The sequence below is a fragment of the Canis lupus genome, chromosome 12 (assembly GCF_048164855.1).
Source record: "Canis lupus baileyi chromosome 12, mCanLup2.hap1, whole genome shotgun sequence".
Lineage (NCBI taxonomy): Eukaryota > Metazoa > Chordata > Mammalia > Carnivora > Canidae > Canis > Canis lupus.
The window spans coordinates 1245161-1268592 of record NC_132849.1 but is presented as its reverse complement, the minus strand read 5'-3'; the positions used below and the strand labels follow the sequence as shown (position 1 = coordinate 1268592).

The window sequence follows — 23432 nt, the reverse complement described above, 5'->3', positions numbered from 1 at the left end:
CACCTTCCAGAGCTGGCAGGGACGCCATGGGTGGGGACCTCCAGGTGGGGGCCACAGGAAATAGAGCCAGTAAAGCAGCAGTGTTTCCATTGTTTAGTTTAGGATGCGAGCTCTGTTGGGACACAACTGGTTCTGCCTCTCCCTTTGAGCTCAGTCGTTGGTGCCAGGACCTCCAGGCTTTGGCACTGGGACAAAGGGGGCCACCCTCCCTGACTGGGCTGGGCAAACCCCATGAGTTTGATACCCTTAAGACACCATTTCCAGAAGCTTTACCCTCTCCCTCAGGACAAGTACTCCCCACACAGGAATCTCCACCAGCAGAGGGCAAATGCTGAGCTGCCTTCCAGAGGGTTCCACCCCAGCTCTGGATGGCTTTGAGAAAAGTGTGTTTGCAGCCAATGTCAGAGATAATCTCATCCTCCCTCCAGGCTGACTTTTGGGGGACAGTAGAGAGGAGGTTGAACTATTTGATTCTTCTTCAGCAAGAATGAATGTCCCCCATCCCCTGTCCTCAGCCTAGGAATATCTACTCATGTTTATATAACTATGGCAACAGGCTTTATTCTCTACCACTTAAGCCCTTAAAAAAAAAAAAGAGAAAGAAAGAAAGAAAGAAAGAAAGAAAGAAAGAAAGAAAGAAAGAAGAAAGAAAGAAAGAAAGAAAGAAAGAAAAATGGGAAGCAGTCCTTTTTCCTGCTGCCTTCTGCTCTGCCCAGAAGACAGAGCTACCTCTTCAGAAGCAAGGTGACACACAGCCCCATGCACCCTGGTGCAGTGTCAGCCTTCTCAAGGGCGAGTTTGCAATGGCCCAACATTGTGAAAGGACTTAAGGGTTTGACACCCATTTTCTTCCAGAATCCTGTGGGAACCACAAAGTAATAGACCTCTGACTTGCCTGGGACCTCTCTTTGGAGCACTGCACTGAGATTATGGTCATCAATTTTTTTTTTCTTTCCATCTCCTGACCTTAAAAGTAGATGGGTTTTGTAATGTGTAAAATTGTTGTATCACTGTGTCATACACCTGAAACTGGCATATTATGTCAACTATACTTTATTTTTTTTAATTTTTATTTATTCATGAGATAGAGAAAGAGAGAGAGAGAGAGAGAGAGAGAGAGGCAGAGACACAGGCAGAGGGAGAAGCAGGCTCCATGCACCGGGAGCCCGACGTGGGATTTGATCCCGGGTCTCCAGGATCGCGCCCTGGGCCAAAGGCAGGTGCTAAACCGCTGCGCCACCCAGGGATCCCATACTTTAATTAAAAATAGGATTTTTTTTTAAGTGGATGGAATGCAATCTGGCTGTGCTAACAATATATCCTTTATCTCTGAGATGGGATTCCTCTTGTCCTGACTACTGCAAAGATCATTGTCAAAACAGCGTTTTGCAGGGAGTATAAAAGTGTCAGGCTCACATGGGTTTACCTATAAGCAAGGGAAGCTGAGGCCAGTAAAAGGAAAGCATTTGTGCATGTTGGGCTGTGCTGTCAGCAGGTTAGGGGTGCTAACCACTCAGCCTAAGGTTCTTACCAGGAGATCAGCCTGCGTGCATCTCTTGGAGTTTGAACTGTGGCCATGCAAGAGGATTCCAGTCCCGGAGCTCTCAGGGGTGGAGAAGCTGGGGCTTACACCTGCCACTAAAGACTACTTCAACCACAGACCCACAAATGTTTCTTGGCTGCCTTCTTCTCTGCCACTGTGCTGGGTGCTGAGCTCTAACAGTGGGCAAGGCCCACAGGGGTGGGGAACCCTTTTGTGGTGTTTCTCTCAGTATAAGAGAATGTGTGGGTTATGATAGTGGCCAGATCCCCCTTTCAATCAGAATCCTGGGAGATTCAACTCCAGAAATGGTTCAGTCAGTCTGGGGACCTCAGCTCCATCCTTGGGGGTGGGTTCCACTGTGAACACACCTGGGGTCGCACAGAAAGGCACCCACCCCCCTGGGGATCCAAGTGCGAGGAAGCCGGCGGGCTGGGCCTTGCACGGAGCCCAGAGGACCCCCGGGCCCGATCGCCCGGTAACCTACTGCCCCGGAGAGCAGGAGGACCTGAAATGTCAGGCTTCGTAGCTCGGAACGCCAGAGAAGATTCTCAGCTCCATCCTGCGGCCCTCGGGTTGTCTGACGGACGAGGCCGCCGCCGGATCCTGAGCAGGGAGAGCGAAAGGAGCGCGGGTCCCCGGGCTGGGCAAGAGGCCACGGAGACGCAGGCCTCAGACTGAATTCTGACCCGCCTGCGCCTCTTCTTTCTTTTCTCCATCCTTCGGGTACCGCTGTTGCTGCTTCGTCCTAAGGGGGGGGCGGGGGGACTCAGGAAGAGGCCCAAAGACACGGGCAAGGAAGGCCCCCTGTACCCAGGGACCCGGGGTGATGGGGAGGCATCGAACGGACTCTGCAGGCTCCCTTCTGAAGATGCTCACTGGTGTCCTTCCTGCCTCTCCTGCCGTTCAGCAGCAAGCGGGAGGGGCTCTCTGCTGACCGCAGCGCCTGCATTTTCGGCCCCTTCTTCCCGCATCTGCACGGTTCGGTCGCGGAGACCACAGACTCCACCTGGGGCGAGCCTTCTTCCTTAGTTACCTTGAAACCACAGGTCGCTAATTGGTCTAATTACTCGGGGGTTGTGCCGCAGCGCCCCCTGCGGGCCGGGGCGGGAGGCGCGGCGTCTGGACGCCCGGAGGGGACCCGCCCTCGCCCCGCGGAGGGACCCCCCAGGCGCACCCGCCCGCAGCTCCCGCCCGCGGTCCAGGCGGTTCCGCCGAATGGAATCGGAGCAACTTCGAGTCCCCCCAGTCCCCGAGCAAGAGTCAGGCTCCGTGAGCCTGGAAAGGGAAGTATTGGGAGGAGAAGGGCCGATTCCTCCCTTTCCGCCCGCCCTACTGGAGCAGCTCCCGCCCCATTACCCGTTTCCTGCGCGGAGAACCCCTGCCCGAGGTCAGTTGGTTTGTCCCCGCTCGTCCCGTCCGTCCCCTCCCTTACCGCGCGCGTGTTCTGGGCCGGGGGTCTCCGTCCCGACCCGCGTCGCCAGCCTCACCCCCCGCGCGGAGCCAGCGGAGCCCACCGGGGTTCTGCGCCGGGGGCGGGCGGCCCGGGCGGCGGCTCCTCGGCCCCACGCTGAGGCCGGGCTGCGGGACCCGCGCTCGCAGACTTCGGCCCGCTGCGGGGTTCGGGGCGGCTGACGGGCGGCTCGGGTGGAGGATGCTCCTTTTCTGGTCGGAGTTTGGAGACAGGGTTGAGACGAGGGCTCCCGGCCTCTCACGGAGCCCGCCCGGGAACGGGTCCCCCTCGGCGCACAGGGATCACGCGCGCTGCGGGGCCGTCGGGGCAGCCCCGAGCCCCGCGCCCCCCGCCCCGCCCCCGGAGCCGCGGCCCCAGCCGCGCGCCCCCCCGCCTCGGGGTCCCCGCGCCGCGCCCCGCCCGCGCCCCCCGCGCGTCCGTCTCATTGGCTGCAGGCGTCCCCCCTGAATTCTCATAGGCTGCCCCACTCTTCCTCCGCCCCCCGCACGGACCGCGCGCAGCCAGCGCCGGCGGAGCCGCTCCGAGTCGGGCCGGGGCGCGGGGCGCGGGGCGCGGGGCGCGGGGCGCGGGGCGATGGACTGCTACCTGCGCCGCCTCAAGCAGGAGCTGGTGAGAGCGCGGCGGGCCGGCCGGGGCGGGGCGGGGCGGGCCGGGGCGGGGAGGGGGGACGGCTGCGCCCCGACGGCACCTGGCCGCGCCGGGCCGAGGGGCGGGGGCCGCGAGGAGACTCGCAGCCGAGGGTTGCGGGAGGCGCCCAGAGCAGGCGGCGAGATGCGGGGCGCCCCGAGGACGGACGCTGCCGGGGCCCGCTGGCCGGCGGGGAGCCCCCGGGCCTGGCAGAGCCGGCGCGGCCGCGGGGGCAGGCGGCGGGCGGGGGCCGGGGCCGGGGCGCGTCCAGCAGGGAGGGGCCGCGGCTGCAGGGCCGGGGGAGGCCCGCGCGGGAGGAGGGCGCGGCGGGGCGGGGGCGGGGAGCGCGCGGGGGCGCGGAGCCCGGCACGGGGAGCCCAGCCCGGCCCCGGGGTCGCCCGAGTGAGGGGAGGGGCGCCCCAGCCCTGCCAGGCGGCCGCGCACCAACTTCGTGGACCCTCCAGCCCCGCACACACACCTGCCACCTGGTCCCTGCGCCCACCCGAATTCACGCATGGGCGCCCCAAGACCTCGCCCCCACCCCTCTCCCCCAGTCGACCCCCTCCCGTGATTTTGCCTCTGCCTCTTTTTGTTCCTTTAGTTTCTCTCCTCACTATTCTCCCCCAGTCTGTCTTCCCACTTTCCAGAGCCGGGCGCACCCAGCCCCAGCCCCAGCCCCAGCAGCAGACCTGGCTGCAGATTCCATGACAGCCTCTCCCCCCTGCAGGCTCTGTCCTCCTCCTCTCACCACCACAGAACTTGGCAGCTGTAGAGGGGCCAGTCTGGGGGTGGGGGCCGGGCAGCTTGCAGAGCAGGTGTCCTCCCGAGCTCCCTGGTCAAGGCCCGCAGGCACTTGTCCTGTCTGTTCCACTGCAGACTCTGCCTTCTCAGGGCAAAGGTCACTTCTCGGGGACTTCCTCCCCAATCCCTTTTTGCGGTGACTCTCAGATGGGAAAGTTACTCAGAGAAGTGCAGCTTCAGTGAGGGATGGAGGAGTCTCCACCAGGTCCCGTCCCCTGCTAGTTTTCCCGCAGTTCCCATGCTGGTTTGGGGATGGTCAGCCCAGCACCCCCCGCCCCAACTCTGACTCTTCCCATTCATTTGTCCACTACCAGAAAGAAAAGTCAAGGTCATCACAGATAATGTCTGAAGTCCAAGGCCCATGCTGAAAAAAGAATCTAATAGAGTCCTCTTTTTATGCTTGGAATCTGGGACCACACCACCCACCTCAGGATCTGCTTTAATAGAGGGTTTGTGGGTGTTCCTGGCATAGGCTTGAATTTTAAAATCCTACTGATTTGCATTTTTTATAGCACCCTAGGTGGGAGGGGTTGAGGGGAGGAAGACAGTCTGTGGATGCCAGGAGAATAAAAAAGGCAAATAGGAATCTGCACAGAACTGAGCTCCAGGTCTTGATTTGCACCCTCTCCTGCCAAGGACTTGAGCCCCCGTCCCCAGGAGAAGGAAGGGGAGAGGCTGAAGTCACCGAGTTCCCCATTAGCTTTCATTTGGCCCTTTGTCTGAGCAGTTTCAGCCTTTGACTCTTTTGGAGAGGAAGCCAAATGCCTGGCCTGAGGCCCAGAATGACACTCAGATGGGAGATCTCGGCACCCTCGCCTCCCCCACTCCCGGGTGCTCCGCCTCCTCCCCAGTGCCAGGCTGCCCAGAAATAAGACAGAGCAAGTGACGGGAATTAGAGTCTCCTTTGCTCCCCAACACCTCAGCCTAGTGCTTAGGTAGCGGAACCGAATCTCAGTGCCTCGGTTTTCCTTGGTGGGATGAAGAGGAAAGTAGAGCTTTGAGTTAGTTAGCCCAGGCTCAGCCCTTTGGCTTCTCTGAAGGCTGTGGGGATTGACTTCGGTGCAGCTCGTTTGTGACTAGAGTGGGAAGATTTTTTTTTTTTTTTGGTTGGGGGGGGTGGGCGGTTGGGAAGATTTTATTCAGAACTCAGGCCTGCAATGGGGTGGGAAAGGCATACTGTGTGTCGTGAGCTTGTGAGGGTGGGGGCAGGCAGTGGGGCCCGCGTGTTATCCCAGGTAGAGGAGGACTGCGTTGACGGCTTTGCCTCAAGTTAGTATGTGCTCAGGAGTGGCATTCGTGATACCAGTCAGGGTCCACGTTCATTTATGCCGCTAAATCCCTTCCAGATGCCTGCGTTCTACAGATAACCGGGTTAACCCGCTGGAAAAGGAAACATTAACAGGTTGTGAAATTATTTTTGTGAAGGGTATTCTGTGTCTCCCTCCTGCATCCTGGCCCCATCCTTGGCCCAGAAAATCTAGTCAAGGAGTGTGGGTTCCTGAAAACCAAAGTAGCAGAATTCCTCAATTTCTCGGAGCTGACAATGTGAACTGTAACAAGTGAGCACTGTGGGGTGGCTAAGGGTTTGTGGATCCTGGCTCAGTTAGGCTGGTGTCTAGAGAACCTTCCCCCTGCCTGGAAGGGGACAGGGATCCATTTTAGGGATGACACATGGCAGGAGAGTAGTAAGGGCTGACACACTTCCTCATTAGGAGGGGGTCAGGGCTTAACAGCTCAGCAGGGAGCATCTCTCTCTCCCCTCCAGCCGCCAGAGAGAGGCCCTGCATGAACACAAGGCCTTGGGACCAGCTGTTCTTACACACTGCTCCCTTGAGGGCTTCCAACAAATGGGGTAGACACAGGAACACAGAAGCTGCAGCTGTAAGATGCTCATAGGGTGTTCCTCATGAGTCAGTGTCAGTGTGGAGCACATAGAGCGTGTAAAGGCCGAGTGATAGGGGCTCATGAAGTCTATCCAGGCCGGGAGGGCTTCCTTGAGGAGGAGGAGGTTGATGGAGGCCAGCTTCTGTAAGGCCTGTCCCAGCTGACTGACGCATGATGAGGCAGCAGAGGGACTTCTCTGGGGGTCAGAGATGGTCCTTGTAGGACAATTTGGTATTCCTAGAAGGCGTTTATCTAGCCAGGAATGGCCACAAGTTCAGGAGGTTCTGACCTGCGGAGGAGGACAAGGACCTAGAAGCAAGATAAGGACAAAAGAAGGTGATAGAAGAGATACAGGAGGAGCAGCCCTCAGCTCTGGAGACCAAAGAGCAGATTTCCTGTGGCAGAAAACAGTTTTTGCCAAGGATCTCCTAATGTGGCCTCCTTTGGTGTTTAGAGCTAAGGGGAGGAACGGGGTGGGGCCAGTGAGGGAGGAGTGTGGGCGTGGGACTTGGGGGCAGGCCAGCTTGAACTCAGCCCCTGGCTCTGTGTCACCTAGGCAGATCACTTAAGCCCCCTGTGTGAGGGGGGCTTTTCTCATCTGTAAAATGGGATTTTTAATTTTTAAAAAAAATTTATTAATTTATTTGGCAGAGAGAGAAAGCGCATGAGAGCAAACACAAGTAGGCAGAGCAGCAGGAGAGGGAGAGGGGGCAGCAGGCTCCCTGCCAAGCAGGGGACGTGGGGCTCCATCCCAGGGCCCTGGCATTGTGACCTGAGCCAAAGGCAGACGCTTCACCATTTGAGCCCCAGGCCCCCCTAAAATGGGGTTTATTTATTTTTTATTTTTTTTAAAGATTTTATTTATTCATGAGAGACAGAGATAGAGAGAGAGAGAGGCAGAGATACAGGCAGAGGGAGAGGCAGGCTCCATGCAGGGAGCCCGACGTGGGACTCGATCCGGGGTCTCCAGGATCACGCCCTGGGCTGAAGGCAGGCACTAAACCGCTGAGCCACCAGGGCTGCCCTAAAATGGGGTTTTAAACGCACCCACTTTACGCAGCCAGTGTGAAGATGAAATGGCAGCTGTCCATTCTCAGTGCACAACAGAGGGCCCATTGTGTCTTAGGCACACAGCACACTCCTGACAGGTCCATCGCACTGGCGTGCACGAGTCACTCATTCCAGGACACATGAATGGAGTTCATCTGATGTTTAAAGCACCTGACCGGACGTGAGCACTTGGTCACAAATATACACAGACAGGAATCCTGCCTTCAGGGAACTCGCTGTCCAGTGGGGGAGGTAATAAAAATACCACCTGTTGATGTCGACACTCCCCGATACGCCAAGCATATAATGGGCCGTGTCATTTACTTGCCAGAGCAACTGGAAGAAGCTGTACTTCCAGTATTCCCATTCTATAAAGGAGACATGGGGGGTCAAGTGACTTGGCCAAGGTCGTAGCCGGTGAGACAGAGCCAGACTTCAAACCTAGCCAGTGACCGCAGAACTTACCAGCACATGTAAGCATGAGCCCCGCACAGAAGTAGGGGGTGTGGGCTACGTGAAAGGCCAGGCACAGTGCTGTGAGAAGGGAGAGATGATGTCCAGCCAGGGGATCAGGGAAAACTCTGGGGAGAGGTAGCGTTTGAGCTTGACCTTGAGGGATAAGCGGAGAAGTGAATGGGAGGAAAATAGCATTCCAGGCAGATAATGAAGCAACAGGAGCAATGGGCAGAGATGGAAGTAGTGGGGCCCTGGAGGGCCGTGTGGCGGGGATGCTGGGAGACTGCCGCAGTTCGGCTGAGGACATGGGCCTGTGCGGAGATGTTGGTGAGCATCGGGGCTGGGAGAGGTGCTGAGAGCAGCCCATGGGGACCTTGGGTGCTGTGCAAGAGCCTGCCCTTCTCTGTAGCATTGTGAGGAACCTGCTGAGAGGTGTGCCCTGGTGTCTCAGAGGTGCAGGGGGAGTTGGGGGGGGAGCAGGGCGGGGGAGGATGAGGCTGCAGGATGAGCTATGACAGAGCTCACACAGGGGACTGTGACGGCCTGGAGCAGAGAGTAGAGGAGGAAGATGACCCTGCAGGTCTGCATCAGATGGCCCGCAGAGGACAGGAGCTGACGCCGGCTGCTGGTTGGGGGAGGCCAGCTCCTTGCGGGACAGGACTGGCCCCCTCCAGTGGCTGCCCCTTGCCCCAGCATATGCCCCCCCATAGATCTTCCAGTCAGGAGCCGGCTCATCCGTTGCACACTTCCTTCTTTCTTTACCCTCCACCCTCCTCCAGCTCTTGGCACAGTTGCTGCTTTACCTTCCTGTCGCACGTTGCAGCCAAGAGCAGGGCACCCTGAAGGTCCCCATTCACTGGACAGGAGAACAGGCCAATTGGCAGAAGCAGGGCTTTTCCCATTTCCGGCCCTGAACCTCCTAGCGGCGTCCAGAGGGGCTGAAGGAACTGTGTGGGGGTCTTGTGAGTCACGGGGCGGCGGGGGGAGCGAGGCAGGGCATGCTGCCAGGGCCACGGGCGAGGCCGGAGCCTGTGTCAAAGGATTCTGGCGGAGCCGAGAGGGCGTGAGATGGATGGTTGGACGGCACAGCTGGGGTACCCATCGGGGACCTAGGAGAGGCTCAGGAAGGTTGCTGGGGATGCTGGCATCCCACTCCCACCCTCTGCCCCCCCCCCATTGCCCACAGGCCAGGCGAGTGCCCAGGTGACGGCGCTGTACGTGGGCAGCTGCAGCTGACCCCACCACCTCTGGAGGGCACAGGGCTGCAGGTGTGGGGTGGGGGATCTGCTTTCTGGCGGCATCTTCCCCTTTGGCTCCAAACAGACACGTCCTTCCTCCTCCATGTGATTCAGGGGAGAGGCGCTGTCGGTGGAAAGCAACCGAATTGGGTGTTGACCCTCCAAGCCTCCACGCTCCTCCCCGCTCCCACTCCAGGATAACTGCGCTTTCCACTTTGCCATAGCATTGACTATCCTGGTCTCTTCTCACAACAGCCTGGTGAGGCTGAGAAGCCACATCCTGATGACCTGGAACACCCATTGGCCTGTCTGTGGGCCTGGCTTGGGGTCCCAGTCTTCCCACCAATACACCTTGGGGCCCGGGCAATAGATCTGTCTTTCTGCTGGAGGCACCCAGGTGATGTCAAGTGATCATCAGATGACAAACTTGGAGTTTTAGATAGTTACGTTCTGTTTATGGCAAGTATATGCATTTCATATAAGTTCCTACCCCAATACATTTGTTTATACCAGCAGTTAGCTTTACACGAAACATTAAGTAGGAATATGTAGGTCATACATAGGGTGAAAATGGCAAAGGAAGTCTAGGGAAGGGTGCTGAGGAAGAAAACCCACTTCTCAGAGCCTGTTCCTTCCTTCCTTCCTTCCTTCCTTCCTTCCTTCCTTCCTTCCTTCCTTCCTTCCTTCTTTCCTTCTTTCCTTCTTTCTTTCTTTCTTTCTTTCTTTCTTTCTTTCTTTCTTTCTTTCTTTCTTTCTTTCTAAGATTATATTTATTTATTCATGAGAGACACACACACACAGAGAGAGGCAGAGGGAGAAGCAGGCTCCCTGCGGGGAGCCCAATATGGGACTCAATCCCAGAACCCAGGATCACACCCTGAGCCAAGGCAGATGCTCAGCCCCTGAGCCACCCAGGGGCCCTGTAGATCCTGTTTCTTGATCCATACAGTGGGGTATCTGACAAAGCAAGAGGGCAGAGCTTATCACTGTATAGCCAGAGGGCTCCAGGTTGGCAGCTGGGACTCCGTGGGCTCCTTACAGATGCTCGGAGGGTGCATGCCCAGTGGCCTTCCAGCTCTCCTACACGGAGGAAGTGTGAACTGCAGTGGGAAAGCCTGAAGCACGACATGAAGAACAGCTTTAGAATGAAACTTTTCGAGGCCTAGGATGTGCCCGGATGGAGGAGATGCTGGGTGGGTGCAGGGGGTGCTGGCAAGGACAGTGGTGAGAGCCTCCTGGGGTTTTCAGCACGGAATCGCTCCCAGATGTGCTGTTGAGTGGAACCGGTCAGCCCTGGCATGTGTGCACATCAGTGGGACCAGGGCTGCACGGGGTGTGGGGAGGGGGATGGCTGTTAGATCCACTCCCACTCAGACCAATCGGAACCAGTTAGACCCTCTTAGGACTTTTCCAAGTGGCCCCTGAGGGCAGGTTGGGTGTGATTGGGCCCTGTCCTGAAGACGGGCCTGAAGCTCTGGCATTGGAAGGCTGGGGAAGAGTTCAGCCCCCTACAGCCCAGAGTTTGGGATTTAGCGGTGGCAATTTCTGCTTTGGGATCTTCTCTGATTAGGCCTCTCCCCTCTGCTTCCCTCCTCCCCCCCGCCCCCCTCCCCGGCTCCCTCTTAGGTTCTGAAGGCAAGAGAAATCCTGGGATCTGAGAAGGTCCCACACTCCAGAGCAAGACAGAAGCTTGCCCTCTGGCTCTTTCTCCCTGGGTGACATCATTCCCCTTGGGGCCAGGAAAGGCAGCTTGCTCAGTGGAGACCCAGCTGATGCTCCTGCCTCCCCGACTGCCTCCCCTACACTTCCTTCTCCTCTGGCCTTCCCTCCCACAGCTGCCTTCTGCACTCAGTGTCTGCACGGTGGCTGGACAGCCAGGCCGGCCTGAGAATGGGCAAGAGGGCGTGGGGTTTCCCTTTCCCTCTTGGGCTCTTACTCTGTGGGGGCAGGGGTGGCTGGGACAGAAGGAGCAGGGCAGCGACAAGTTCCTCCTTGATGGGACCCACCCGATGAACAGGATCCTATCGTTGCTGTGTGTTAAGGTCTCCCGAGGAAGAACTGTCCTGGAAGTTCCTAGAAGTCTTATGATAACCCTAAGCACTCCCCTCCGGGCCATGCGTACACACTCATTATGTCACCTCAGCTGGCCAGAGCTTTAGGAAGCAGAAACTCTTATTCCCATTTTGAAGAACGAAGAAAGTGAGCAGCAGTTTAAACCGCCAGGGCAGGTCCCACAGCTTCTGTGGAGCAGAGTGGGGATTTGAACTCCGTGCGTTCTATCTCTAGAACCCAAGACCTTAACAACACAGGGTCTCACTTTCCACCCGGGTATAATTCCATCTCCTGTTAACCTAAATGGGGCTTCTGTTTCCCGGGCGGCTCCACATTCATACATACCCACACAGTCATTCTCCCTGGAAAAGGGTACAAAATGTCAGCGTTATTTCCTCAGGATTTTTCCATACTGGAAGAGATTGAATGGGGGCATTTCATTCCTCCCACTGCCTCTGATCTGACCTGGACTGTGTTCAGCCTTCTGGAAGGAAGCCTGCAAGCCTCAGACTCCTTGCCTGTTGGTGAAATGAAGCCACTAGCCATCTCCCTGCCTCTTTCTCCCTGTGGGGTGCGTCATTGTCTGCGGGCAGCACATCTGGAGAGCTGACTTGGGTATTCAGTGGTACTCAATACATGCTTTGTGGGGGTGTGGCAGGGGCAGGGTGCTAGCTAGGACCTGGGGAGACAGTAACAATTTGTGGGTCTTGGGCGCTGCCCTCAGTGGTGGAGGCTCCCTGAACGTTTCATGAACCGCTGAGCACTTACATGTGCAGGAGGGTGGGCGGTGTAAGCCAGCACCGAGGGATGGGGGTGGGGGGGTGAGCTGTCGCTGTCTCCGAGAAGGTTCCAACGCAGCATGGGGCATGCACGGGAACAGACGTGGGCCTCCAGGTGGCACGATCACAGGCGTGGCCTGGGAAGCCTGGCCTGGTGGCCCAAGGGCCTTCCTTCCGGGAGATGGCAAAGCAGATGTGAGGCATCTGGGGACCCGAGTAGGGGCCTTGAGTGGAAAAGCCGAAAGTAGCTCTGAGGTCCGGGTTGAGGTGACAAGGGAAGGGGATCAGAGAAGCAGATGGCAGGCAGAGAGCTCAATGACTGTGGTTTGAGGCTTTGGGTCTCCTTCTCCACAACTCTGCCCTGGGTCTTCCCAGTTGCGGGCCAGCAGCCTCCAAAAGGAGAAGGGGTCAGCAGGCTGGAACCCAGAGGGGTCAGAGCAGGGGGCTGTCCACAGGCACAGCCGCCTCCCAGGCCATGTCCCCTGCTGCTGCAGCCGCCACTGGCCTGTCCCAGGATCACCGTGGCCTGCAGCCACCACCCAGCAAAGCTGTCCTTGCCTTCAGGGACATTAGTCCCTGGGCAGTCGGTGTGGCTGACTCAGTCCCATCCCCCGTCCCCCACCCTGCGCTGGCTGCATTGGCAGGGGGGCCCTGAACCCACAGCCTAAGGGGGTCACCTGCCAGGGCAGTCCTGAGCATCCATGTGCCTGTCATCCTGACCCCCCACCTCTGCACCCGTGGGCTTGGTTCCGTGCGTTAGGACAAGGCTGGGGGTGAGATGATCCCAGTGGGTCCCTGGGGGAGCTTCAGAGATAGCTGGTCCCCTCCCGCCGGGTGTGCTGTTGGGAGCAGAGCAGATCCTGGGCAGGAGCCGGCAGGACCCAGGCCACTGGGACGAGAATGTCATCAGAGCAGCAGTCCCTGCACGGCTGCCACGCGTGGCCCCCATGCACGGCCCTCACCCTCTCAGCCTCTTCCAGCTGCCACCTGGGCCCCGGGCCTCATGCCTATGGGAGGCTGGGAGGCTGACTTCCCTCGTCTCCACTCCTGGCCTGAGCACGGGAGGTGGGCAGAAGGAGCACTGGAGTCGCTGGAGGAGAGCAGGTGTTTGGGAGGCAGGGAAGGGGCGAGGAGGGCTGCCGCAGGGAGAGCTGCTGCTCATGGGGCTCTGGGCGCCTTGTCTCCCTCCTGACTCGCCAGGTGTGCACAGGGAAGGAGACCCAGGCCTACTCTTTGTCTTTGGGAATCTGAGCTCCCTGTCCTGCCCTCCTGTTCCTCTCCTTCGTCTGCTGCCCTGGGGGAGACAAAGGGGCCCCAAAGCCCACGCCAGGGCCAGCCGTGTGAAGTAGCCAGCGCTTGGTAGCATTCCAAGTGGGGCTGCTTGCGTCCCGGGGGTGAGCTGTGACCTCAGGCAGCTGACCTCACCCCTCGCCCCCTCCTTATCTCATTAAAATAAGGACAGTAAGAGCAGCCTTGTGGGATTTATAGGAAGATCATAAGAGGTGGTGCCCAGAGGGCCCTCAGCTCCCTTCCTGTCATGGGGTGAATGCTCCCAACTGTCGCGGCTTCGCCCTGGTCAGCGTCGGGGGTGGTCAGCGTTGGGGAGGCTCCAGAGAGGAGCACGGGCGCGGGAAAGGCCAAAGGCGCCCGGCACAACTCCGTGCACCCTCGAAGCACCCTCAGCTCCACCTCTTACCATCCATGTAACCCTGAGCAAGTCACTGATGGGCTTCGCTCCCTCATCTGTACGGTGGCAACAAGACTGGCCGCCTCCTCGTGGCCTGGTGAGCCCGAAGGTAGACGGGCTGATCTCCGTGTCCATATCTTCAGGGCTGTGCAGCTGCCACTAGTGTTTCTGGGGTGCACCTGTCAGCGTTAAGGCACCTCCTTTTCCAGCTCTGACTCGCTTTGTGCTGGGCCCCACGGAGGGTCAGGGCAGGCTGGAGTGACCCCGCGGGCGTGGGCTTGGGCAGCGAGGGCTCTAGGTCCTGGTGGTGAGGGTGGCGCTCCCACCCCCGTGGCTCCCCATCCTCCGCCCCCCCCAGGCTCACAGGCCTGAGCTCCCCCCCCACCCCGTGGCTCCCCATCCTCCGCCCCCCCCAGGCTCACAGGCCTGAGCTCCCCCCCCACCCCGTGGCTCCCCATCCTCCGCCCCCCCCAGGCTCACAGGCCTGAGCTCCCCCCCCACCCCGTGGCTCCCCATCCTCCGCCCCCCCCAGGCTCACCGGCCTGAGCTCCCCCCCACCCCGTGGCTCCCCATCCTCCGCACCCCCCCAGGCTCACAGGCCTGAGCTCCCCCCCACCCCGTGGCTCCCCATCCTCCGCCCCCCCAGGCTCACCGGCCTGCCCTGCGCTTTCCCTCCCCTGCAGGTGTCCATGAAGGAAGTGGGCGATGACTTGCAGGATCAGATGAACTGCATGATGGGTGCCCTGCAGGAACTGAAGCTCCTCCAGGTGCAGGCGGCGCTGGAACGGCTGGACATCTCTGCAGGGAGCACAGCCCCAGGGGGCCCAGGGAGCCCCGGAGCGCAGCCGGAGCCCGCTGGCTGGGCCGCCGCAGCGCAGTGCGCCTCCAGGTGCCTTCCTCTGGGCACCGAGCTTCCGGCCGCCGGCAGCGCGTGCGGGTGCGGGTGCGGGTGCGGGGTGCGGCCCCTCCCCGGGGCACAGCCTGCAGGGCACCAGGGCCGCACGCAGCCGGGGCCAGAGCCACTGGAACCCGAAGACTGGACCTCCACGTTGATGTCCCGGGGCCGGAACCGACAGCCGCTGGTGCTGGGGGACAACGTCTTTGCGGACCTGGTGGGCAACTGGCTGGACCTGCCGGAGCTGGAGAAGGGGGCGGAGAAGGGGGAGATGGGGGAGCCCCGAGGGGAGAGGAGCCAGCCCCGGGAGCTGGGCCGCAGGTTCTCTCTCACGGCGAACATCTTTAGGAAGTTCCTGCGCAGCGTGCGGCCGGACCGGGACAGGCTGCTGAAGGAGAAGCCGGGCTGGGCAGCCCCCGCGGCCTCCGAGCCCAGGGCCGCCCGCTCGCACAAGGCCAAGAAGCGGAGCCATCCCAAGGGCCCCGGACGGCTCCCCTTCCCGGGCACCGCAGGGCCCAGACGCGGGGAAGGCCCCGCCGCCAGCTGCCCCAAGGCCCTGGAGCCGTCGCCTTCTGGCTTTGATGTCAACACGGCTGTTTGGGTCTGAGTCCCGGAGACAGAAAGTTGACCGAGCCCCAGAGCGGGCCCCGTGTGCCGGGAAGCGTGGGCTGCGGGCGCTATGGCTTTCGAAAGCCGAACTCCTGAGTTCCTTTCCCCCAGGAAGGAGGGCGAGACAGCGAGAGTGTCTGGAGCTGAGGGTTGTGTATGGTTGAGTCAGGCTGGGGAGGGGGGGCTGTTGAGGAGGTGAGGGCTCCTGGGCATGGAGAGACGTGGCAGGGGGGTACTCACCTTGGGGCTGCAGGTGACGAGAGGGGCAGGAACAGAGCAGTGGGCAATCTTGATCCTTCCCTGCCCCCAAAGACCTCAGTTGAACATTCTGTAAGATTAGAGTGCTGGGGTCTCTGGTCCCCCCCAGAGGCTCCCAATAAAGACCTCGTCTGTGTCTCTGTCATCCCCAACCTCATCACCGTGGGCTCCTTGGCACAGGCGTGCAACGCCAGCCCTCCCGGGATTGGGAGCAGGAGAGAGGAGCCTTCCCCATCCCACTTCTCCCTGTCGCCTTCAAGATTCCGGCCACACCCGGGCCTGAAAAATGGGTGGAGTGGACCTGCGGGGACCTAGAGATGGCCCTGGATCTTTCAAAGGCACAGGAAAGATGTGTACAGCACTTTTTTTTGTTATTGTTTGTCTTTAAAGATTTTATTTATTTATTCATGAGAGACACACGCAGAGAGAGAGGCAGAGACACAGGCACAGGGAGAAGCAGGCTCCACGCAGGGAGCCAATAAGGGGACTCCATCCCGGGTCCCCAGGATCACGGCCTGGGCTGAAGGCGGCACTAAACCACTGAGCCCTCCGGACTGCCCTGTGTAACACTTTAAATGCTGGAAAGCCCTTTCCTAGCCATCGCCACCTCTTGAGGAAGCAAGTAAGGCAGATGTTTCCCTGTCTTCCAGCCAACGAGGCCGAGGCCGCCTGGATGTGCCACCTGTGGGCAGGAAGCAGGAGGGCAGGGCGGCAGGGGGCAGGCCTGGAGCCCCAGACCAAGGGCAGCAGCATCCCCACCCCCATGCCCCTTCCCTGGCTCCCGCCCCCAAGACACAGGCAGGGGTCCCCTGGAGGGAAGGGGTGCCCCTCAGAGGCACGCACGCATTTTTAGGTGCCCAACTCCCCATGGGGCATGGAGGCACCTCCTGGGAGACCGGACCCCAACTGGAGGGGAGGGAAGGGCCAGCGGTGGCTCTGCCCTATACCGCATGGCCCTCCCACCCCACCTGCGCTGCCAGCTGCTGGCTGGGGACAGACACTGTGGGTCCCCTTGGGGGCCAGACCGCCCCGTTGCCACTCCCCCCCACTGAGCTCCCCTCTACCTGATGGGGGTGGGGTGACAACTGCAGTTAGGTGCAGGCCGCCTTCCTGCCCTCAGAGCATTAACGGCAAATTGGAGGAGAATAATCCCAAGAAAGGCTCTTTGTGCCTTCCAGAGCCCTGGAGACCAAGCTGGAGGAGGGAGGAGGCTTCCATCACCCTCAGATCCCCTCTGCCAAATGGTGGATGTTTCATGCTTTGGTGGCGGGAGCCACACGAAGGAAGGTGCTAAATTTATTTATTCAGTGCTTGCTATTTGCCGGGCAGCGTGCAAAACAGGCCTTTCTAGACTGACCCTAGAAAGGGTTGTCTTCTTGGTGGATCAGTGGAGGTTCATAGGGGTCCTAAGGGCTGCCCAGATCGGCCTGCCAACTCATGCAAGAGCAAGATTTGAAACAGGATTGGCTGGCGGCAGAACAGCCTTCTGCCCTCCCGGAGTATGGAGTTTGCCGACTGAGCCGGCCCTTTCTGGAGGAGCAAGCCCCTGCTCATCCTGTCTCCCCAGGGAGGGCGTGGTGATGCTTCAGTGCGGGGTGAAGGCCCGGTGGCTTCGGCTGCCAGGGTGCTGGTGCTGGTGCTGGTGCTGGTGGCGGTGCTGGTGGCAGTGCTGGTGGCGGTGCTGGTGCTGCTGCTGGTGCTGGTGGCGGTGCTGGTGCTAGTGCTGGTGGCGGTGCTGGTGCTGCTGGTGGTGCTGGTGGAGGTGCTGGTGCTGGTGGCAGTGCTGGTGCTGATGCTGGTGCTGGTGGAGGTGCTGGTGCTGGTGCTGGTGGAGGTGCTGGTGCTGGTGCTGGTGGCGGTGCTGGTGCTGGTGCTGCTGGCGGTGCTGCTGGTGGTGGCGGTGCTGTGCATGCGTGCATGTGTGCGGAGACCTCGGAGAAGACCGGGTGGCTCCCGGCCTCGAGCCTGGGCGCGCTGCGCAGAGTAGCCACGTCTGCTCCAGGAGCCAAGCCAAGAGGAACGACAACAAAACCTGCCCCCTGCCCGTGTTAACCACGCGCGGCTGATGAGTGGGGTGATCCCGGGTCCCCCTGGGCGCTGCGACCCCGCCCTCTCGGGGAGGCGCCTGCACCCGCCCGGCCCAGGTGCTGCGGAAGGCGCAGGGTGGGGCAGAGGGGGCTGAGGGCTCGCTCGGCCCCTGGGGCTCACTCTCCGGCCAACCAGGACACGCAAGTAAGCGGGGCGCCTTCGCTACCCTCGCCGCGTGGAGCCCCCCACCCCGCCCCGCCCCGAGCGCGCCCCGGCACCCACCCCTCAGGGTGAGCCCGACCTGGACTTGCCCAGAGGAGCGGAGGCCGGGTCGGGCTTCGTCCCCACCACATCCCCCTCGCTCCCCATTCGGGAATGCACCCCAGTCTTGCCCAGGTTGCAGCACTCCCTGCAGGGCCTCCACAGCTCGAGCCTTTGGGTGGCGGGGGTCCGGCTTCCAGTGCACCGCGGGGCACCTCCCCCGTCCCCCCGGAGCAGGTAAGGCACTCCTGCCAGGACCATGGAATGAGCACGGGGGCTGGAGTCAAACAGGATGTGCGACCCCTTTCTGTCCCGGTCAGCTCCAGTGTGCTGCTTGACCTCTCCAAGCCTCGGCTTTCTGGTCTCTGACATGCGGACAAGGCAAGGCTCTGCAGATTCGAAGGCCGCAGTGCACAGTCTAGAACACAGCAAAAGCTCCCCACGGCACCTCAGGCCTGCGGTTCAGGCGCCGACCCTGTGAACCAGAGCAAAACCACGAGGGAAAAAAAAACAATATAAACTTTCACTGGAGCTTGAGTTCTCCCTCCTCTGTTAAAAAAAAAAAAAATGTATACTGGCTGGATGGGCTCCCTGGACTGGGGCTGGGATCGGGGAAGACAGCAGGTGTCTCTACTGTCTCCCCTCTGGTGTTTTTGTACATTGTGAACATGTAACCCAGCTGGGCTGCTATTTGCCAAATGGCAAACAATTGACACTTTCTTGTGGAGGATGACGTGGCGTGGGGGGAGAAGGCAGCAGGGGGGCCGAGCTCAGAGATGACGCCTGAGGACCCCAGTGGCCGAGGATGTGCTCCAGGTGGCCCTGCCACCCCTCCCACACCCAGCAGTCCTCCTGCCACCCTGCAGGCCCCGCACACTCCCGGCAGGGCCTGGAGAGTCAGATGAGCCAGGTTGTGAGGCCTCAGGGACGGTCCAGCCCTCCCTGCTCTGCTCTCTGCTCCTAAGGTCCTTGGTCACTGCAGTCCCCCGCACGGCCTGCACCTCACCCCCGACCTCCCCCAGTCACCCTGGGGACTGACGGCCTAAAGGTGCTTGTGGCTGTCCTACTAGGGTGCACCCCATGGGGTGGGAGGTGCCCTGACTGCCCCTCACAGGGGGTCTCATGGCTCAGGTGCCCCTTGAGGACCTCAGACTGCAGGCACCCTCTGGGTACTGGTTTTATTTTGCTTTATTCTTATTCTTTTTTAAAATTTTTATTTATTATTTATGATAGTCACACACAGAGAGAGAGGCAGAGACACAGGCAGAGGGAGAAGCAGGCTCCATGCACCGGGAGCCCGACGTGGGATTCGATCCCGGGTCTCCAGGATCGCGCCCTGGGCCAAAGGCAGGCGCCAAACCGCTGCGCCACCCAGGGATCCCTATTCTTATTCTTAAACTAATCTGTACACCTGATGTGAGGCTTGGACTCAGGACCCTGGGATCAGAGTCGCAGGCTCCGCTGACTGAGCCGGCCAGGCATCCTGGAGGCAGTCACACTCACCGCCCCCCTCCGCCAACTCCCCCACCTTGTCTGCCTCCTGCTGGCCCCGCTACCACCTCCACCCGGTCCCTCTGAAGGCCCCTGTGTCCCGTCAGAGAGGCTTCTGTGTGGCACCGCAGTGCTTGGGGCAACTGTCTGGCAGGGGACTGTGAACTTGGGTGCAGGAAGGGGCAAGGAGGGGGCAGGAGGCGATGGGGGGCGGTGAAGATGGGGGGCAAGGGGGAGATGGGTGGGGGTGGGAGGGAGCAGGGGAGCAGGAGGTGGTGGGGGGTGGGGGAGCTGGGGGTGTGAGGGGAGCAGGGGGGAGTACATGGGGGCAGGAGGGGGCAGGGGCAACAGGAGGCGACAAGGGGGGTGGGGAGAGCAGGAGGGGGCAGATCTCTGCTACCACGGCCTCAGGCTTCCACCCCACAGAACCCGTTCTCTCTGGATCTGCAACTCCCCCCCCCACCAGGCTTGACTGACCCATTCCCAGAGCCTATGGGACATTTTCCAGAAGTCACCTCCTGCATGCTCTGGGTCTCCAGCTCTGCTGCCCAGCTCCGGGCTGCCCCCCACCACCCTTCTCCCTGCCCCTACCCCTCTCCCTGCCCCCCAGCAGTCTCCACCTGCTTGCGGAGCGGAAGTTCTGGTTCCGACCCAGCAGGTGCCACTGCCCCTCCCCCACAGCTGCCCTGCTTGTGGGGGAAGGGGTCTTCCTCCAGGGAAGGTCAGGTTCTGTCCTCCTGTTAGTGGCTCTGCCCTCGCCCTGCTCACCTCCTCCAGGCTGCAGCCTCCAGGAAATGCTGCCCATGGGGCAAGCAGGGAGGGGAGGCAATGTCTTCAAGGCACTGGGACTCCTCTCACCTGGCCTGGCCTGCCCGTCAGCCGTCAGCTGCTCCTACAGCCTCCAGGGAGGTGCACCCAAGGCTCCAGGCCTGGCCTTTTGGCCTCGAGGTCTTTCCATTAGCTATTCTCAGAGACCCCAGGTTTCCCGTGGCCTCAGACTGGCTACTTATTGGGCTTTCAGGGCTGGTTAAAGGGCACCTCCTCTGTGAGCCCTCCCTGGGCCTCGCACCTGTAGGCCCAACCACAGGTCTTCCTCTGTAAGCAGGGGCACCTCTGGGGTGGCAAGGACCCCACAACTCACCATGTCCGTATCTCCAGCACTGAGCACAGAGCTCTCGGGGTGACTGTGACCTCTAAGCTGGGCCCCTGAGCCAGGAAGGCCGTGGTCAGGGCCGCCCCAGCTGCTCCCGGGCCCACTGTCAGGACAGCCGACAAACCCTGTTCCTAGCCCGTCCCCAAGCTGTCGTGCAGTCTCTGTCTGCCACCTGTCCCTTTGGCGTCGCCATCCTAGCCTCCCAGGCCGGTTCTGTTCTCACGCCTCAGTGTCATCAGGCTGCCCAGAGCTTGGGTCCTCAGATGGCCACGGCCGCCCCTGCTCTCCCAGGCCTGCTCTGTCTCAAATGGGTCCCCATCGCTCTCCCCCGGCCTCCAAACTGTCCCTGTTTCTGCCTGCTCTGTTCCACTGGCCTTGGTGACCTGGCTTGTGTCCTTGTCCAGTTGGGCGCTGACGGCTGACCCTCCCCAGGAGTGTTTCCTGACCTGCATGGCCAGGGACCACCACCTCTCTTGGGGACATTGAGTCTGCTCACCTCTCCTTCCCCGACTGTGACTGTGAAGGGTCGGCCTGGGTGGGGTAACGGGAAGGAAGTCACGAATTGGGTGTTCAGACTCCCTACCCAGCCTGCTCCTGGCCACACTCCAGGCATTGTTTCATAGCGACGGAGCTGCCCTCACCGCGGCATTTGTGGCCATTTGTGAACAAGTGGTGGGAAAGAGGACGGTATCAGGCACAATTTTTTCGAAGAAAAGCAACAGAGATTCCTCCAAGTGTAGCACCAGGATCCCTACGTGGCCTCAGGCTGGGAACCTGCGTGTGAGCACTCACTTGAAGCCGGGAACCTGCTCACTGTCCCAGAGAGCACTGGGCCCGAAGGGCTTAGACGGGCCTTAGACTCTCTGGTCCGAGATTCCAGAGCATCTATTAAGTCCATTTATATGGCAAGGGGAAGAAAATAAGGGGTTACGCTCTGCATCAGAGATTTCAAGGGCCCAAAGAATCCACATCCTCTGGCCTTGGGACCCTGTGGGGAGTGTGGGGATCAAGTATCTTCCATAAACTTCGCCAGATGTAGCCTCCCCTCCCCCCAAAAAGGCCTGTTTGCCCTAGTGGGAAGGGGTGTGTGCTTAGTTAGCATCCCCTTAGTCTCGGTGGCCACCCCACCCGACTGGGGACGCTGGTGATGCAAGGGGCTACAGTGTGGCCTGTGCCTTTCTTCCCCCTGACGAGGGAAGGCCTGGATGATGGACCTTGATGGGAAAGCTGGCAGCTGCCCAACAGGGTGGACTGAAGCCCCCTTAGGAGACTCCCCAATCACCACGGTGGATGCCCGGGGATGGCTGGGGGCCAGAGGCTGCTGTCACACTGCGAGGTTGAGAGCCAGAAGGAGAGCCGGGAGAAGAGCCGGGAGAAGAAAACGGGAGGTTGCCGTGTGCCCTCGAGGTGCCAGAGGTCTAAGGGGAGCAGAACTGTGTCAGGTAAAGCAGAGCAGGGAGTGAGCAAAGATTTGTCACCTCTATCCTTTCTAGCACCTTTGGGCGCTAGAGTATTAAGGCTGGCTCCCTTCTAAACTGAGCTTTGGTTTGAGGATGATGGTGACCATGGAGTCGGATCATCTTCATTAGAGAAAGGGGGACATGAAGACTGTCATCCACGGGGAGTCACCCCTGCACCCGTCTTTGATCCCTTCTGCAATGTCCCCATCCAGACTTTCTCTGTGGCCCCTGGTGAGCGGCAGGCCCTGCACTCCTAGCTCACCTGACCACACACCCACTGTGTTTCCAGGCCTGCCGCAGGGCGGCCCCACGCCACTCCCTGGCCCATCACTTCCACACTAATGCCAACTTCTTGCTCCCGTTTTCTGCAAATTCTATCCCCTAAGGCTTAGTTGGAGCTCCCGTCCCTGAAGCACTTGGGCTCTCCCAGAGCAGAAAGTATCGGTCCCTCTGCCCCTACTACTCTGTACCACACCTCTTTACGGTGCTTCTTACTAGGTTTTTGTGCCCTCCCAGTTTCTACAACCCCACCACTGCCTTTCCTCAGCCGCTGCTCTCCAGCTCAGCCCCTGTGCTGAATGCTAGGATTCCATCTCGCAGGCCCCCTGGGTGGCCCACTCCCATTAGAGCACCCACACATGCCCACACCTCATGTCTCCAGTGCCCCCTATCCTTCCACTGACGTCCATCGAGGTCACCAGAGTGAGCTTCACGTTCTCCTTTGCCAATTCCTCTCTACCTCCCAACCTCGTGACCGAATCCCTGGACGTCTCTATCTACAACCAACACTAGGGGTCCTACTCAGCCCCACGTTCTTCAATGTTCACTGTGAATCTCCCGTCGAGATCTCTTCGTCTCAATTCCAGACACTGCCAGACACCTTCGGCGCAAGTCTAGAACCCAACCCATTCCTAACCCTTGGTATGTCCAAGATGGAACCCCTGGACTTGCTCCTGCCATAATCTTTGCTATCTTGATTACTGGCAAAAAATCTTGGGAGTCATCCTTGACTGCTCTCTCTCACACTCGAGTCGGGAGGTTCTGCTGGCTCTGCTTTCTCCTAACCAGTCTCTGTTTCCACCCTTGCCCCTCCACAGGCTATTCTCAACTCAGCAGCCCTAGTATCCTGATGAGAGGTTGAGTCAGATCATGTTCTCTCTACCCCTTGTTGAAGTCCTTTCTGTGGACCCCAGGCAGCCAATGCTAGCACTTCAACATGTAGGCACACGTCTACTTCGTGGCATTTGCAGACCCTTTCCAAGCCACAGAAGGTAGTTGTGTGGGCTGCACATTTCAGATATTTACGCAAACAGCAATTTAGGCAACATTCTCTCCGCTCAGCACTCCTATCCTCTTAACTCTTCTCCACTCTTCATTGTGCACACATATGCACACGCCCATGTGCAACACTTCCTGTCTCTGCCAAAGATTCCACAAGAGAAAATATTTTCTTTTGTATTATTCACTGCTCTATCCCCAACGTGCAGATAAGCACAGGGCATAGAGCAGACACATCTATTTACTGAAGGGCCTCTAAGGATCATCTGCTTTCTATGCCCTACAAGAATTTTTACGTGGTTAAAAGTAAGCACAAGAACTTGTGCATGGTTAAGCTTTACCAAAAAAATAAATAAATTAAAAAATATATATTAATAAAACAACTGCTCAAAAGAAGAGTCACATCACTGC

General features: G+C 59.6%; 1 protein-coding gene and 1 long non-coding RNA gene across 4 annotated transcripts; one reads left to right on the top strand and one right to left on the bottom strand.

Annotated features, from left to right (window-relative positions):
• Positions 1-1037: 1037 nt before the first annotated feature.
• Positions 1038-3342, bottom strand: LOC140600840 (uncharacterized). Its single transcript, XR_012003978.1, has 3 exons — positions 2976-3342; positions 2420-2576; positions 1038-2288 (listed from the first exon to the last, which is right to left on the bottom strand). It is a non-coding gene; the product is annotated as an uncharacterized lncRNA (long non-coding RNA).
• Positions 3343-3501: 159 nt separating this feature from the next.
• On the top strand, positions 3502-15495 carry INKA2 (inka box actin regulator 2). Of its 3 annotated transcripts, XM_072768987.1 has the most exons (3): positions 3536-3623; positions 11523-11693; positions 14272-15495. In XM_072768987.1, the coding sequence occupies exons 1-3, from the start codon at positions 3588-3590 to the stop codon at positions 15088-15090; spliced, it is 1026 nt and encodes a 341-aa protein (XP_072625088.1). In that variant the 5' UTR covers positions 3536-3587; the 3' UTR covers positions 15091-15495. The 3 variants fall into 3 exon arrangements, with proteins under 3 accessions (XP_072625090.1, XP_072625088.1, XP_072625089.1); XM_072768989.1 differs by lacking the exon at positions 11523-11693 and having other exon boundaries at positions 3502-3623; XM_072768988.1 differs by lacking the exons at positions 3536-3623; positions 11523-11693 and adding an exon at positions 7700-8159.
• Positions 15496-23432: the final 7937 nt, after the last annotated feature.

Excerpts from the sequence above, each read along its gene's own strand:
- INKA2 (XM_072768987.1), top strand. The coding sequence starts at position 3,588 with ATGGACTGCTACCTGCGCCGCCTCAAGCAGGAGCTG. Across the intron at positions 3,624-11,522 it reads GCCGCCTCAAGCAGGAGCTG|GATTTTTCCATACTGGAAGA; the intron begins GTGAGAGCGCGG and ends TTATTTCCTCAG. Across the intron at positions 11,694-14,271 it reads TGCCTCTTTCTCCCTGTGGG|GTGTCCATGAAGGAAGTGGG; the intron begins GTGCGTCATTGT and ends CCTCCCCTGCAG.